This window comes from Xyrauchen texanus, chromosome 40 (genome assembly GCF_025860055.1).
Source record: "Xyrauchen texanus isolate HMW12.3.18 chromosome 40, RBS_HiC_50CHRs, whole genome shotgun sequence".
Taxonomy (NCBI): domain Eukaryota; kingdom Metazoa; phylum Chordata; class Actinopteri; order Cypriniformes; family Catostomidae; genus Xyrauchen; species Xyrauchen texanus.
In genome coordinates, this window is record NC_068315.1 from 4,442,025 (window position 1) to 4,458,869 (window position 16,845).

A 16,845-nucleotide genomic window follows, 5' to 3' on the forward strand; every position below is an offset into this window, starting at 1 on the left:
TCCCCCTCATTCACTTTGATTCCCCAAGTGCAAAACATCACAACTCAACAGTTTAGTTTTCTAGTAGCGTATATACAAGGGTGGTGGTGGTAGGGTTTTACAAACATGTAATTTCTGTACATCGAATATTAGCCATATTCATAGTTTTACACGTCACTTTTTTTTTTTTTAAATAAACACTTATAAAATGGTAAAAAAAAAAAAAAAAAAAGCAAAAAGGGGGTGTGTAGGATAAAGACAAGATGAAATTTGCTGTCATGTTCAGACAGTTGCCCTGGAAACCTGTTGTCCTTTTGTTTCCCCAAACCTAAATGGTGCACAGCACCAGAAGACTGGACTTGACAGAAAAAGAACGTCGCCCAGGCAATGGTCACTACGTCACCTCCATGGCGACTGTGTTCTCTGCTATACTGTTGAGGGACTGCTTTTCCTGTTCGTGATTCTCCCTGCGAACAATCAAACAAACGTCAATTACCTGGTAGAGAAAAACTATTGTACTTGCATAACTAACCTAATCTTTCTTTATCACCCAACTACTTAGTCACACCCCATTATCTCACATTTGCACTTGAAGCACTACACTTGGCGACCTGTATGAGAGTGTAGTGTCTTAAGAATTTGGGTCATAATTTTGGGATTCCCAGATCTCAGTTTTATAGGTATTTACAGCTGTACCACATGTTCTGTACTGTTTTTAGGAGTAGCAGACACACCCTCCTAGAGCTTTTGGAAAAGGTCATGAGGCATCAGTGATTTACTCCCTGCTAATTCAGAGTCTGGGGGATGGAGCTTTAACCTCTATCAAGAGATTATGGGAGAAAGATTTCTTAAAAAGCTCAAGTCTGCAGCTAGAGATGCAAAAGGTTCACCTTATGCAGTTTAAGATTTTACATAGATTTTATTGGACCCACTCTAGATTATATAGGCTTGGTCTTAAAGACACACCCACCTGCTGGCGATGCCAATCAGAAGTTGGAGACACAACCCATGTCTTTTGTGATGTGTTAAGATTTGTATTTGCCCCAGACTTTGAATTTTGGGCATTGGGGCAGTTATAATTTGGGGAACAAATATATAATAAATTGGGTTCTGACTAGCATGATGATTGGCAGACAAATTATCTGAAGGGGTTGGAAGTCAAACGAGCCCCACCATTTCCGGAGTGGTGTATGGAGATGGGGAGGGGTGTGGCTTTTGAGGAGATGACAGATAGAAGGCTGGGGTTGGGGGATTTGTTTTTGAGGAAGTGGAAAACAACCATATTACCATATTTGGTGGTTTTGGGGGAGTCTCCGGGATGGGATGAGGAGAGAGAATTTAGTTTATGCATGTTTATTATACATTTTATTTGAATCTTTTTTTTGTGTGTGTGTATTTTATGTGACCACAGGGGTGTTCTTCGGGGTTGCGTGTGGTTGGTGTTTGGGGAGGGATATTAGTGAGGGTTAAAAGTTTTAAATGTTGATTCGGTGTGTACGAGTTCGGTTTTTCTCTTTTGTGTTGTTTCTTTGAAACAATAAAAAAAATGTAATTACAAAAAAAAAAAAGACAGAAGTTTATAAATACAACATTGTCAACAGATTTCCTCAAATTGGGGCCATATTTTTCATTTTGAGATAGAGTATGTTGTCATTTTTAGAGGTATCTTGATTGTCAACAGAGACGTCTCATAGCAATCAAACTGACAAATGATGCTGCAATGCTAACGTTTGTTCTAGAGGTTTACGATAATCAAAAGAAAGATTAATCCACCATTTTTTGAACATCTATCTCGGCACACATTTGCTAAACTGGTTTTGTTGTCATATATTGTAGAAAACAATAGCTTTTGTTCACATTTGAATTTTTAATCATGAACTTACAGGACGAGCATTATGCATTTATTTATTTATGAAGAGAATAGATGAATTGGTGAAGCACAAAAAACGTGTGAGAAAAACACTTTGGTGTACGGTATATACGGTATGTACATATGTCTATGTTGTGTACTTCACAAGTACTCGAGTAGACAAAATGACCAAAAAGCCCATCCCTATCCCAAATATGTATAACATTTTTGTAAACAATAAATAATATTTGTAAAAATATTTGCAAATGTTTAAACTTTGGCCAACATATGTAAAAAAATAAGTGAACAAAACATATATCAAATATTAGCAAAAACAAATGTTCTCTTACAATTTTTATTAGCCAACATATAAAATATAAGCGAACATATTTTTAAAACTATTAGGGGAAAACGCCTTAGCCAATGTATAATTTGCCACATATATTCTCCAACTAATGTTCATCAACGTCTAAAATACTTGCCAATACATTTTCACCAACGAATCAAACATTTGCAAAAATATGTATAAAATATTGACTAAAAATCCCTTTGCCTACAAATACAATATTTCAAATATTTGCCAACAAATATCTGCAAATGTATGCATTTTAGCCAACATGCATATAAAATCTAGGCTTTGTGGAAGAAATTCATGAAGAGTATAAAATATTCTCAAACAATTTTTCCACAACTGGTAAAATATTAGCCAACATATCTATAAACTATTTGCATAACAAATAATACAAATAAATAATAGAAAAAAAAAAACACTTCAAATGTTTAAAATTTGTGAAAGCATTCAACAACATACTGGTATAAAATATTTGCCAAGGTACAAAATTCACCAACATTTGTATAAAATATTTGGATTTGGTGTGAATAAGTAAACATATGAGTTTCCTTACCCAGTGCTGACTTTGGGAAGCTGACAGTTGCTAGCTGCGGCAAGCTTCAAGGCAGCGGGCGGCATGTTGCTGAGACTTCTGGGAAGGTGACGGGCATTCAGACTAGCGATAGAGGGCGTGGTCACACTCAGACGCAGGTTGTTGCCGATCAGAACCTGAGAGGTGGAGTTCGCTGTGTTGTTACTGTGGTTACCTATAGGGTTGTGGAGAGTGTGGGTGGAGCTAGTGTTGCAGTTGCTAGTGGAGGAGAAGGTTGGTGGGGCAGCGGCTAAAGATGGTTGGCTAGTGAGGACAGAAGCAGAGGATGTGGCAGAGATACTCAATCCCCTGTAAACTCCTGTAAAAGATTATAGATCAGAAACAAAATCAATGAAGAGAAAATACAAATGAACAAACTTGTCGTTTAATAGGAATAGTTCACCCAAAATTGAATATTCCGTAATCATGTACATATCTCATTTCCTTTCAAACACATATGACGTTCTTCCATGGAGTCCAAAAGGAATTATTTATAGTACAGTGTCCAAGAACTTTTCCATTTAATGAAAGTAAATGGTGACCACAGTTGTCAATAATTAATGACTTAAATTTTAATCTGTTCCTTAAAGTTATCAGATGGACTTTAAATACAGGATGCAGACTACTTAAATGATGCGTTTTGTCAGTTTTAGAGCCTGATTGATCCAGTCCCCATACACAACCACTGTATAGAAATGAGCAGCGTGAAACATCTTCTAAACATCTCCTTTTGGGTTCCACAGATGTCAGTCATGTGGGTATGGAACATAATTTGAAGGAAAATGATGCCATACTGTTGATAGTGAAATTAAACTATTGGTTTAATTTGTCCAGATCACAAACCTGAAGCCTGGATGACCCCATTGACTCCACTTCCTACTACGCCATCCTCTTTGATCTTTAGGGTCAAAAGCTGGTCAGAGGTCATCAGAGCAGAGGCGGCAAAATGCGCGCTGACAAAGTCTAATGTCTTGGACCCAAGAGACTAAGAAAAGAATTGGACAATATAAATAATCCAACCACACTCAAAGACATGCACCAATGATACTTGTGTATGTCTCTGTGTTACACACCTGAGTGGCAGCCGTGTCATTGGCCTGCTGTTGTGTCTGCTCCAGCTGTTGTTTCTGCATAAGTGCCAGCTGTTCTTGATGCTGCTGATACTGTTCAGCTGTGAACGCTAGAACAAAACATGCATAAAGATCAGTAGACACGTCATATTTGACATACACAACAACAAAAGGTAGTGTTCTACAATCTTCTACATCATCTTGTGTACATACACCTCAAAGTTAGCCAAACAACCATTTATTTATTTTAAGAATTTGACTAGAGTCTACACAAATTGCAGTGCGTAATATTTGTGGCTCTGGTGCCAAACAAAGTCAATTGTTACAAAAACAATAGTTTAAAATAAAAAAATAACCCCCAATACTCGCTCTTTCTTCCATTGTTCGTTAATTTGCTTTTTTGCTAATTCCAAGCGGGCTTTCATGTATCTTGCACTGAGCAGAGGCTTCCGTCTGGCCACTCTACCATAAAGCCCAGATCGGTGGAGTGTTGCAGTGAGGGTTGTCCTTCTGCAAGTTTCTCCCATCTTCACACATGATCTCTGGAGCTCAACCAAAGTGACCAATGGGTTCTTGGTCACCTCCCTTACCAAGGACCTTCTCTCATTCTCCCTTCTACTTTTGCAAATGAAACCGGTGTTGATCGGGTAGAATTCAATGAAGCTGTCAGCTGACGACATGTGAGGCGTCTATTTCTCAAACTACGGTCTCTGATGTACTTACCCTCTTGTTTAGTTGTACATCTGGTCTTCCACATCTCTTTGTGTCCTTCATAGAGCCAATTGTCCTTTGTCTTTGAAGACTTTATTGTACAACTTTGTATGAAATTTTCAGTTTTATGATAATTTCAAGCATTGTATAGCCTTCATTCCTCAAAACAATGATTGACTGACGAGTCTCTAGAGAAAGCCATTTCCTTTTTGACCTAATATTGACCTTAAGACACACTAGTCTATTGCACACTGTGGCAACTCTAACATAAAAACAATGTTAAGCTTCATTTAATGTACCAAATAGCTTTCAGCGGTGTTTGATATAATGGCAAATTATTTTCTAATACCAAATTTGCAATTTAGCATGACTACTCAAGGATAAGTTGGAGTGATGGCTGCTGGAAATGGGGCCTTTCTACAATGGGGCCTTTTTTCTTCAAATAATGATGGTGCTGTTTTTTTACATCAGTAATGTCCTGACTATATTTTGTGATCAGTTGAATGCCACTTTGGTGAATTAAATTACCAATTTCCTTCCGAAACAGCAAACTCTGTACATTATTCCAAACTCTTAGATAAAAGTCCTGAAAAGATAATTTCCAGTTAACTGACAAAAACAACATTCACAGGCAGGATAAGCACATAAAAACACCAAGCTTTCTCAAATATAACCACCATCCTGACTTGTTTATTTCCAGTCTTCATTGATGCCTCTGAATTAATCATGAGCACTTAATATGCAAACGAGTGTGTGCCAGGTCACTCACCTACTGCAGCTGGTCCCATGCCTGCCGATCTGCCCTGCGTACTGCCGCCAAGTCCAGTGCTGCCCCTGACCAACCCTCTAAACCTCTGTATCCGTGACAGCGTATCACTGGTCCCTGATAGGCTGGTTAGTGTCCGTGGTTTAAAGTGCCTCCAGCGGCAAGCTTTGATGTTTCGTAGGATCTGTCTCAGGTCTGAATACGCCAGATGTGAAGAAGAGGATGATGACTGTGATGAAGACGATGTGTGGGTTGAGGTATTGGCTTGGGAAGTGGTTTCCATATTGATAGGAGAAGCAGGAAAGGAGAAGTCCGGCTCTGAATCCAGACTTTGAAATAAATCGTCCAAATCCGAATATGCTCTGTCTAGGAGAATCCTGAGGAACAGGTAAAATTCAATCAAGGCAAAGCACTTTTAACTAATTAGGTTTGAAAGGGTATGAAATTCTTAATAAAAATACAAAAATATGGGGGGTTGCTTCTCGTTGTTGAACCAGTGTCTAGCATATTCAGTATTAAAGACTGTTATAATGTAGTCTGTTATCAAAAAAGTGCAAAAAATACAATAAGGCAGAATCAATATATAACACATCATATTTTGTCATTAAACTTGTGTGACCCCACATCCAACTGCATGTACTGTGTTTTGTCTTTGCGATACGCTATCAATAATTTCATTTCATTTAAATCAACTGATCTCAGTTAAGGACACTGTGGGCTGTTAGTAATGGGTAAAATGTGTCATGTGTCAACACGGTGCTGTTCTCAGTGGAGATTGTCTTTAGGAGAAATGCCAACAAAACTACATCTGCCAAGAAACCTCACAAAGTTATTAAATTGAAACCTGATTGAGTCAAATTACAAGAGTGTCTAGTTTCATCCAATATGTAATTTAAAAAATCAGTGATTCATCGCAAAACAGCACGCAGTTAAACACAATGACCATGGATGTGGAATATAGGGCTATTTTTCCTTAGAAATCAAATAGCCACAGTGCATTCACATTGAGAATCAATGGGTTCATCCAAAAGCTTTCAGATGCTTTATATTGAGCTAGATTAAACATAAGGTGCATTTTGAACCGTTCTAAGACCCTTCGTTCTGTTCCATTTAGCTGCGCTACATCTAGCTGTTCGAATGGAAGAACTCCTCTGGTGTGTGTGCTTCTCTAAAGTGTTCAGTGCTGTCTCTGCTCTGGACGGAAATTCACGGTGCGCTGTTTTGGAGCTTCTTGCTGTGATGATTCAGACTGCAAGGTACTGCCAAAAATCATTACCTAATCCATCTCAAATAAAAAAAGGCCCCTCTTTGACACGTTTGTTTGTCACTGAATTTCAAATTAAGTGAAAAGTCACATCACGCATAATCATTATCGATCATTGTTTTCAAGATTGATTATTGCGGTCACTTTCCAGTATTCGAGTACCCATTCCTATTACAGCTGTGGCCAAAAGTATTGGCAGCAACTTCAATTTTGGCTTTTATTGGCAAAAACATTCAATATATGCAAAGAGTCGATATATACAGTGTTGACCCTTGTTTTTCATATCCTCTGCAATTCGCTCTGGCATGTTGAATATCAGCTTCTGGGCCAAATCCTTACTGATGGCGATCCATTCTTGCGTTATTAGTGCTCTGAGTTGATCACAATTTGTGGGCTACTGCTTATCCACTCGGCTTTTGAGGATTGACCTATAGGTTCTCTATGGGATCAAGATCTGGGGAGATCCAAAATTTCGATGTAATGATCTCCTAGCCACTTCAATATCACTCTTGCCTTGTGACATGGTGCTCTATCATGCTGGAAAATGCACGGATCATAATCAAATTGCTCCTGGATAGTTGCTCTTGCAGGACGTTTTGATACCATTCTTTATTCATGGCAGTGTTTTTGAGCAGAATTGTGAGAGGGCCCTCTCCTTTGGATGAAAACAACCCCACACATGGATGGTCTCAGGATGCTTAACTGTTGGCACGACACAGGACTCATGGCAGCGTTCACCTTTTCTTCACCGGACTATCGATTTTCCAGATGTCACAATCAGCCGGGAGGGGACATCAGAGAAAATAACTTTGCACCAGTCTTCTGCTGTCCAATCCTTGTACTTCCTGCAGAATCTGCCTTGATGCTTTTCTTGGAGAGAAGTGGCTTCTTTGCTGCCCTTCTTGACACCAGGCCATTGTCCAAAAGTTTTTGCCTCACTGTGCGTGCAGATGCACTCACACCAACCTGCTGCCGATATTGAGCAAGCTCTGCACTAGTGGTGATACGATTCCGTAGATGATGACTCAGAAGGAGATGGTCCTGATGCTTGCTGGACACTCTGGGATGTCCTGAAGCCGCCATCACTACAGTTGAACCTCTCTCCTTGAAGTTCTTGATGATCCGGTAAATGTTTCTTTCAACTACAATATTCTTTGCAGCAATTTCCTTGCATGTGAGGCCATTTTGATGCAAAGCAATGATGGCTGCACATCTTTCTTTAGAGGTAACCATTGCTAACAAGAACACAATGATTGGAAGCACTTCTTCCCTCCTTTTATAGCAATCAGTCTGCTCTTATAATCCAATTAGAATGATAAAGTGATTTCACCTGACTAGTACTCGTTCACACTTTCCCAGGTACTTCTGATATGATTTGTGAAATGATGTTAGCTGGTCATTTTGTGCCAGGGCCAACTGCAATTTGGGTTTGATTAAGTTGTCAATGAAGCTTTTTAAATTTACTTAAAATGCACCTGATCACTCTGCACAATAATCTAGAAACAATGTGAATCAACACCTCAACTGAAGCAGAAAACTTTGCGAAACACAAAATATGTGTCACTGCCAATACTTTTGGCCAAGGCTGTACATACTATATGCGAAAAGTTTTACTGTCTATCCATTTGGTGTTATAGTTAGAAGTGCCCCTTTATACACCATATTTCTTTTTTCCTGGTTATTATTGTGATTTTGTTAGAACAATTAACCTCATAGGATTTTATCCTTTTTGGATTCTTGTAACCTCTGTCTGTGCCCATCACAGCAAGGAAAGACTAAGATTATATTTTATTGTTTTTTTTACATTATATAAATCCATTTGATATTAATGGTAAATGATATTAACCTGCCGCCTCGCCCCGCCCGTCGCCTTGCCAACCCGACACAGCGTCGGGGAGCGGTAAGAGTGGTAAGGGAGTACCGGAACCGCGGGTCACAAGACCCTCCCTCTGATTCTCCACACCAGGGCCAACTGCCACTCTGATCCAAACGGGCCTACAAAAACAGTGCAGTGAGACCAGGTGGTTATCCAATCACAACAGAGATCATTTACATATAAAAAGTGTTACAGGGACAGTTACAAAAAGAGCCTGGGCTCTGTTCCAAAACCTAGTGAGCTGCCCAAGTAGGCAACATTTTAAGGCATATAGATGTACTCCCGACACATATGCTGTATGAAAGAGAAATGTTGATTATAAACCGATATGGTTCATTTAATAACAAAAAGTATATAACATTTTTTTAATCTAATCAAACTCACTTTTTACCAAATATTTGTGAGAGCTATAGATTTCTATGTATATTAGGAGTACCTCAACATTAGTTTAGCAACAAGCTTACGCTAAACTCTCCTCAAATAAATCTGGAGACTGTGCTCCTGCGTGCTTCATGTGAGGAATGCTATTTGGAAAAGTTAAATGTACCAAAGTCAATAATGTGGGGGTCTATTTAAGTTAGGATGATGCCAATTTAGGCTGCTGACAAGAACGGAGCCTGTTTACATGGATTTAAGGATAAACAGAGGTGTAGAACAATTGTGGAGAGGAAAGAGGAAGGATGTTTGAGAGGCAAATAGAAGAAACAAGGGATGAAAGATATACAAGATCCAAGGGCAGTGTTTTGACACCTACGGCATGATAAAAGCATCCTGCTTTCCTCCTGAAGGCAAATGCTCCGTCAGGCTCATTTTCTTCCTCCGCCTCTGACGACCCAGAATGCATCTGCACAATAGGAAGAGGAAGTCTTCATGAACGATAAAGTCAAACGATTGGAAACAAACACCAAATCAAGGAATAGTTCATTAAAAAAAAAGAACTATTTCCATCAGAATACCAGTAGATACCAGTAGAATGTCCAAGTTTCTCTTTCTCATACAATTTAAGTAAATGGTGACTACGACTGCCAAGCAGTGAATAACCAGTTCCTCACACAAAACCATCATTATGGACATGATTGAGCATGACAGCCAGCCTGTTCACAATGCACTTTGATTTTTGGAAAAATAGTTAACATTAACATCCTTCTAAACATGTTCTAAAGATGTTCTAAAACATCTCTTTGTGAAGAAAGTCATATAGGTTTGTAATGAAATGAGGGTGAGTAAATGACAGAATGTTAAATTTCACAGAATTCAGGTCAAGGATGTGTGTGTACCTGTGAAAAGGGCTCGTCATCAGAGCTGGGGAAGTCGTACTGGTTGAGGTCTTTGGGGTTAAAGAGGGAGGGGCCAGTGTGCAAGGGTGCTGAGAGAGGCAGGACTTTGGGTTTCTTCTCGTACTTCCTTTTCGTTCTGATCACTTCTGCCTTCTCAGGCTGAGAAAGATAGATTTTTTTTAAATAAGTTGTTTTACTAGTGCTTACCAAAAAAAAACTAACTTTCAGATCTTCATCAAACTCAAATACAATTTGGAAACTTTATTGGGACAAGCAATGTTGTACAATGATTGCTAAAATGTATTATCCATTATCCCAAGCAACTCATTTCTGATTTTCTACATAGCTGTACTAGTTTCAAGTCTCTTGTATATCTTGCATTTGGAAAAGTAGTCATTTAAAAAGCTGGATAATGTAGTCAGCCGGTCATTATCACCAAGTAAACCCCTTCAGGATGATACAAGTCCTCTAATCCCCCTGTCGGATTTATTTTGATAATGACTGTGTACCCACCTTGGTCTTGTAGTCTTTAAAGTCCATATGATCCTGGTGGCGGTATTGAGTGCTGTTGGAGAAGGGCAATATGGGAATCTTATAAACTGGTTTAGCCATAGCTAGTGCTTCTGCCATCACTTCTGAGCCGAAGTCTGGCGTGGTGTTCCTGAAAAGCGAGAGTAGGCCATTAAAAAAAAAAAAAAAGGCAAACTCTGCTGTTTTAGAAACATTTTTTCTTTTTGCTTTGCGAGAGGTAATAACTTTGTTATTTGAAAGAGTTACAGTAAATCACATTACATACATGCACACACAATTAACACATCTTATTTCAGTAATTCAGAGACAAATTAATAATGGAGCTCTACCCTGCTGATGTAGCCCTAATGTACATAGAAGGTGAACTATAATTGCTCATATAGCCATGTAAAACATTACCCCTTAATTAGGGTATGCAACGCAGGCATAGCCAATTAAAAATCCATGACCCAATCTTATTATGCACAAGCACACTCGCACACTATAAGACAGAATAACAGAGGCAATTAAGAAAATTCCAGAGCCAAGAAGGTCAGGCTCTTTAAAATAGTTAGCCAAGGTATGCTCAGATTTTGCATATTCATCACAAAATAATAACATGCAATTATGTCACTGATAAGATTTCTGCACAAGCTCTGAGAGTGTGTGTCTACCTCTTCTCGACGATCTCCAGTGTGAGGTGGAGCAGTTCTCGTTTGCTCTTCTCTCGTTTCTTGATCATCTCTAAGATGGTGACGGCTCGGCTCAGGTCCCTTTTTAGTTTGAGCATCTTCTCATATGATGCCTCATCATTCTTACGGTTCTGAGAGGGAGATGAGCAATGCCATTAGTATACTTTATATTTACTTAAACATTTACTGAACAGGATTAGAGGACTTAAAGACAAAATATCAGGAAACTCTTTAGTTACAGAAAGGCAATTGTGTCAAAATAGCGCTGTCAGGACACCAAAATATCAGCAGTCGATACAAACGCCAGTAAAATGTCACGATTCTTGACACCAATTTCTTCAGCAAAAACTAATATTCAACTGAACATACTCCTTCAAAAGTGAAATATTAATATAAAATAGATAGGTAAAGTTTGAAGTTTAAAGCTTTAACCAAACTTTTTAAAGTTTGATGGTTATGTAGACATTAGTTAGCTGGTGGTTCATCTTGCTGTAGAGTCAGACAGACTGTTACAAGGATAGTCAGATAAACAGACAGATCTTTACACAGCAGAGTTAAGCCTGCTCTGTGCCTGCTCAAACTTCTGTGTAAAAACGCAAAAGCCAGACTAAATTATGCCTGCTCTGGCCCACCTCATCCCCTAGATTCAAAGGCAGTTCTGATGCTGCTTAAATTCTGTGTAAATGAAATGCAGCATCATATATTATTATAGAGCATACATTTCATAATTTAGTTTCATATTGAACAGTATAACTTCATTCGTTTCATGTTTTGATAACTTTATTTTTAAAACATTAATCTCATAACAGTATTTATGCAGTTGTTGTTGCTGTGTAAATGCATTTATGCCTGCTCCGAGCAGCATTTAACGGACTGTGTAAATGCACCTAAATGCTACTTTAGATGCAGCTTATGTGCCACCGTTGCAGTGTAAAGATGGTTATTGATAAGATGCGCTCGTGAACGCTATTGCCGGGTATGCATGCCACCAAATTGTTTACACTCCAATGATGCATGGGATTAGGAGTTTGAGACCGGTCCACGTGTAAACACACGTGCGCTACGCTGACCTGTCCGCTGACCAGTCCACAGACCTGCATGTTGTGATGTAAAACACCATCAATGAGATATGAGTAAAACACATGTTTGAGTTCAGGATTTCCATTTTGTTTAAAAACTAAATCAGCTTAAATAGTCACACATCCTGAAATAGGCTAAATGAAAAATGTAGCCTATTCAATTAAAAAATATCTAGAAATGTAGGCCTTCCTAGATGGCTAAATTATTACCTGAAGCTCCTTGTTGGCTAATGACAAAACATGAGTTCATTGATATCATTAAATATTAGTCTGCTTTTTAATTCCATCAGTTACTCCTGGTCGGAGGCCTCCGTAAATATTTAGTTTATCCGTTACGTCCTACCCAAGTTTAATGGTGCAACGCTCAAATATTTAGTAGTGCGCAAATTGTGACTTAGTGCCCATTTACGCCACAACTACGCTAAGTTCTAACTTATGCAAAGCTGGTGCAACCGGCCCCAGTTGAACAAGGAAGCTAGCTTGCAAATTACATAGCGTTAGGATAACGTTATTAATGTTAAATATTTTCCAAATTTTAGCCGGTCTGCACTCAGTCACACACACCTTTGTGCTATCCCTGTGAAGGCAGTATTTTAGAGTAAACGCTGGTCATAATCTAACCAAAACTAGGACAATGTTCATATTTACTGTATGTCTGTCTTTAATTTCTTCATTCTGCAAAAAAAAAAAAAAATATATATATTTTTACTATGGTACAGTATAGTACATGTGGTACATTTTCATAAGCGCTGATTTAAACGATTCTCATTACAAATCCGGGGGAGTGTTTGCACATCTTGCGGTCAAGTGCACGTTATAAGTTGCACAAACTCACATAAACAGTGAAATGAGCCGCTCGAGACGGAAAAACACCACGTGTGTGAGCACAGATTACAAGCCTGTACAATTCTGGAACTCTTCACTCTGGAACACGCGGCGTATCGACATATTTAAAATCACAGCACTTGCATAATCACTAAGCCATATAGAGATTTCAATTTTATTTAGATTTATTGTTCAGTATTACTTGAGCATTTTATAATTTGTATGGCTGAATTTTTTAATGGAGTATTTTACATTAATCCATGCAATCACGTCTGTGATCGTCGACTCCAGAGGATTACGTAAACTCAATTCAATATTTCAACTTTCCACAACCACCCCAACCCATTTACCTTAAGGAGTTAGAAGTACGGTGACTATGGTACTGTCCTCGCTTAAGAAATCAGTAAGACGGCGGGAGTGGAAGGGGGATCGAGTGGGATTTTGTGTTGCTGTCTATTTACAGTCTCTATTTAATGATAGGTGCATTTGTCAATCATACCCGATTGCTATTTGGGGAATGAACTTCTATTGCTGTTGCTTGATTTGAGTACTGCGCGTGCATAGAGGTGTCATCAGGTTTTTGCGTAGTTTAGAGTGACAAATCGTACCACCGTACTTGGAGGTCAAAATGCATATCCGCTATGCAAAATGCGTACAGATTGGCAGGTCTGATCCGGGTAGAGCCGTTTCTTTTCCCTTTTGAAACATTTGCCACTTGATATTTCACAAACGTAACAAAAAAACGACAAACAGAGTTGGACAAGTTTGTTGTCACACCACTGCAAACTCATGCCAAATTGAATCGCACGGTGAGGAAAAAGTCGCATAATGCAACCATTTAGACGCAGACTGAAGCCCTGATATTGCTTGATGTTTTTCAGGTAAAACATTTTAGTATTCAAAGTCAAAATATGTAGATTTCCACCATTTTCATAATAGACGCCCACCCATTTTAAATATAGCAAAACTGATATTCTTAATTATAATATTTTTTTTTTTTTAAAACAAAGTATGATTGAAAATTTTAAAAGTTTGACTACTGACAATTTTTTTACCAGGTTACGAAGCAAACAAGAATAAAACCTGTGCCCCTGTCCAAACACTATACTTTTTACATGTCATGAGCGTGTGCTACTGCTCTGATAAACTTTCATTAAAACCAATATTATATAAACAGTATGTGTTATTTTAATGCTCGATGAATTTGTTGAGCAGAACGTCTCAACATGAGAAGAGGAATGATGCTTAATTAACTGCCACATCATGCTGTTGAACTGAATTTAATTATCACCATCAAGCCCAGATTTAATGAACTGTGAAACATTTTCTTTTTTTTCTTCTCCCAGTTCAGAGCTGCTCAGAACACACACACACGTCATTATAATATTCAACTTCAAAACTAAGTTAAAGAACTATGCTTGGCAGAACTTCAGCTTGATCGACTGATCTGCAGTGCAAATCCATACATTTTTTCCATTGTCATTTAGTCAATAGCAATTCTTAGCATGCATAATGGAAAATAGGGTTTTTATAATACAGCTCTTTTTGAATTAAAAGAGTCTGATGTACTATTAGGGCAGGGCGATAGATTGAATTTTCACAACATATTTGCAATAATATTTGTTATCATTGTCATGTCTTTTGGCCATTAACTCCTAAACTCCACATGAATTGATACAGCCACAGCACTGATCAAAATCGTTCACCTTTCTCGTCTGCATCTTCTCGGTCCTGCGCCTGAAGGCCACGTAGGGGTCATTAGTGCTGGAACCATCCCTCTTTTCCTGTTTGATGGTTGGGATGAGGGACCCATTTTTACACAGTTTCCTCTTCCTGCTCCAGTATTCAAACACCTCCCTGATCAGATCATCATCCTCCTTCAGTAAAAGTTTTGCTTCCTGTAGAGTTACCAGCTGTGAAAGAGAAATGGGCACCACAGTTTTATGACTGCAACATATCTTAAAAACATTTAATCTTTGAATGTGCATTTGTCTATTAAATATTCTGGGTAATTTGACAATGCTCTTAACTACTGGTAAGAGTGCAGTACTCTCAGCACCATTTCATACAATGTTCAAATCTATTCTGCAGATCTTCCCGTAAAATGAGCACAGAGTCTGCAGATTCTGTCTGGGCCAAACCATACCGTCTGCCACCTCGACATCTGCATTAGCTATAATCCATACTGGCTGACCAATAAGCATGACAGAAGGCTTAACTTCCTGTTTAAAGCCGGGCATACACTGTGCGAGTTCTGACATTCAGGAGGTCGTGAGCCCATGCACACGTTACCAATCAGTTTCTGATAATCGTACAGATTTAACAACCTGGCGAATTTCGAAGCAATCGCACACATTTTTACACTATCATAAGACATAAAACCAGAGGAAGACATTGCTTTCATTCCTTGTAGCTTGCTATTTAAAAAAGAAGAAGAAAAAAAAAAGACTAGCATGGCCAGGGGCTGAACGAATTTGCCGATAAAAAAACCCAATTTGCCGATAAAAATAAAACAAAAATATCGGTGTCCCGATTAATCGCATTTAAACGCATATACAAATATTTGCTGAGAAAGCCCCTCATATAAAAATAATGAAATAATTTAAAATAGTTCTCTTTAAATATTTAACAAATTCAGCTGTATGAGCAACGCGCAGATTATACCGTGAAGAAAAAACCTTCAGCAGCAACAACACAAACATGCGTTACATTCTTGCTTTCAAAACACTTGAGCGCAAATCAAAAGATGTTTTCTAAGTATTAAACTATGTTATATAGTTATATACACACACACACACACACACACACACACACACACACACACACACACACACACACTCAGATTTCGAATGCCAGTCCTGCATATTAATAAAGCTCACAAAATGAACATGGTTAAAATGTGTGCGTTTCTGACAGATTTAATCCAAGCGTTTAGAGCAGAATTCTGAGTTATTTTAGTGGAGTAGGCTACCTGTAGCCTATTATTCAGTTTTAGATGTAGGCTACGTCCTTTTCATCTGTGTCACTGCTTACTTGTTGATAGCAGACATGCTGAAGAAGTCTTGTCCATGTAAATGCGCTTTAAAGCCGCAAGTTGCAAAGTTAAAAAATCTTGTTTTAGCACTGCGTTTGATTGACAGGTAGAACTTTGTCGCACATATCCAATATCATGTATATACAGATGCTATACCCCCTAAATGTCGCCCTAGAACTGAAACGAATGCAAGTATGATGAATAAAAATAGCGATAAAGATAGTTTTCCAGTGCAAACTGTATGGCAAAAGATTTGTTTAAAGAGCAGAGAACAGCATGATATTTCTGTAGAATCCTTCCCAGTGGATGTGAATATGGGAAACACAGTTTAAACACAGCTCACGAATTCAAGCCAACAGCACCCACATTTTTTATACTCATAATTCCTCACACACCATGCAAGCACACAAGCACCAACGATTTCCACAAAATCTCTCCTGACTGGGAAAAAAAACCCCAAATCAGTCTGGAGCTTGCACGACAGCTGAAAATCCCATCGTGTATGCCCGCCTTAAGAGGTTTACGGATTCCACATGATGACATGCTCAATTCAAACTGATTCAGCAGAATCACTTCTTGAGCTTTCAATTTCAAGTTTCGATGCCCGCCACCGTGGGAAATCCCTAATTTTTATGCCGTTCACAATGTGAGTGGTGAATCTTTTTAATAACCTGTTGTCCGCTGCCTTTCTCCAATCTGTCTATCATCACCTCGAACTGCAGGGCCCCCACCTCCAGCTTCTTCTTCAACTTATTCACAAACACCTCATCCTCCGAGTCCAGATCATAGTCTGGCTGCTCCGTGTCCAGACTGAAAGCTGTGGAGAGAGAGTGAGAAAAGTCAGTTACTGCAGTATTGTGGCCATTAATTCATGCTAATTGGCTCAAGGTTCAAAGCATGGATTTATTCCTCAGGTCCCCGCAATCTGATCACTACAACTGTCAGTTTCAGTCCGAAACCATTTTCAATTAAAACCAAATGAAAAATCGG

General features: G+C 38.7%; 1 protein-coding gene across 3 annotated transcripts in view; it reads right to left on the minus strand.

Annotated features, from left to right (window-relative positions):
• Window positions 1–224: 224 nt before the first annotated feature.
• LOC127633517 (enhancer of polycomb homolog 1-like) overlaps window positions 225–16,845 on the minus strand; it is a 51,658-nt gene continuing 35,037 nt past the window's right edge. For all 3 annotated transcript variants that reach the window (XM_052112679.1, XM_052112681.1, XM_052112678.1), the window contains 12 exons: window positions 16,527–16,672; window positions 14,528–14,734; window positions 10,900–11,048; window positions 10,229–10,376; window positions 9,716–9,874; window positions 9,193–9,282; window positions 8,409–8,557; window positions 5,302–5,675; window positions 3,825–3,931; window positions 3,595–3,736; window positions 2,734–3,070; window positions 225–446 (listed from right to left, as the gene is read on the minus strand). In XM_052112679.1, coding sequence (XP_051968639.1) covers window positions 374–446; window positions 2,734–3,070; window positions 3,595–3,736; window positions 3,825–3,931; window positions 5,302–5,675; window positions 8,409–8,557; window positions 9,193–9,282; window positions 9,716–9,874; window positions 10,229–10,376; window positions 10,900–11,048; window positions 14,528–14,734; window positions 16,527–16,672 — 2,081 coding nt within the window. In that variant the 3' untranslated portion in view covers window positions 225–373. The remainder of the gene's footprint in view (window positions 447–2,733; window positions 3,071–3,594; window positions 3,737–3,824; window positions 3,932–5,301; window positions 5,676–8,408; window positions 8,558–9,192; window positions 9,283–9,715; window positions 9,875–10,228; window positions 10,377–10,899; window positions 11,049–14,527; window positions 14,735–16,526; window positions 16,673–16,845) is intronic.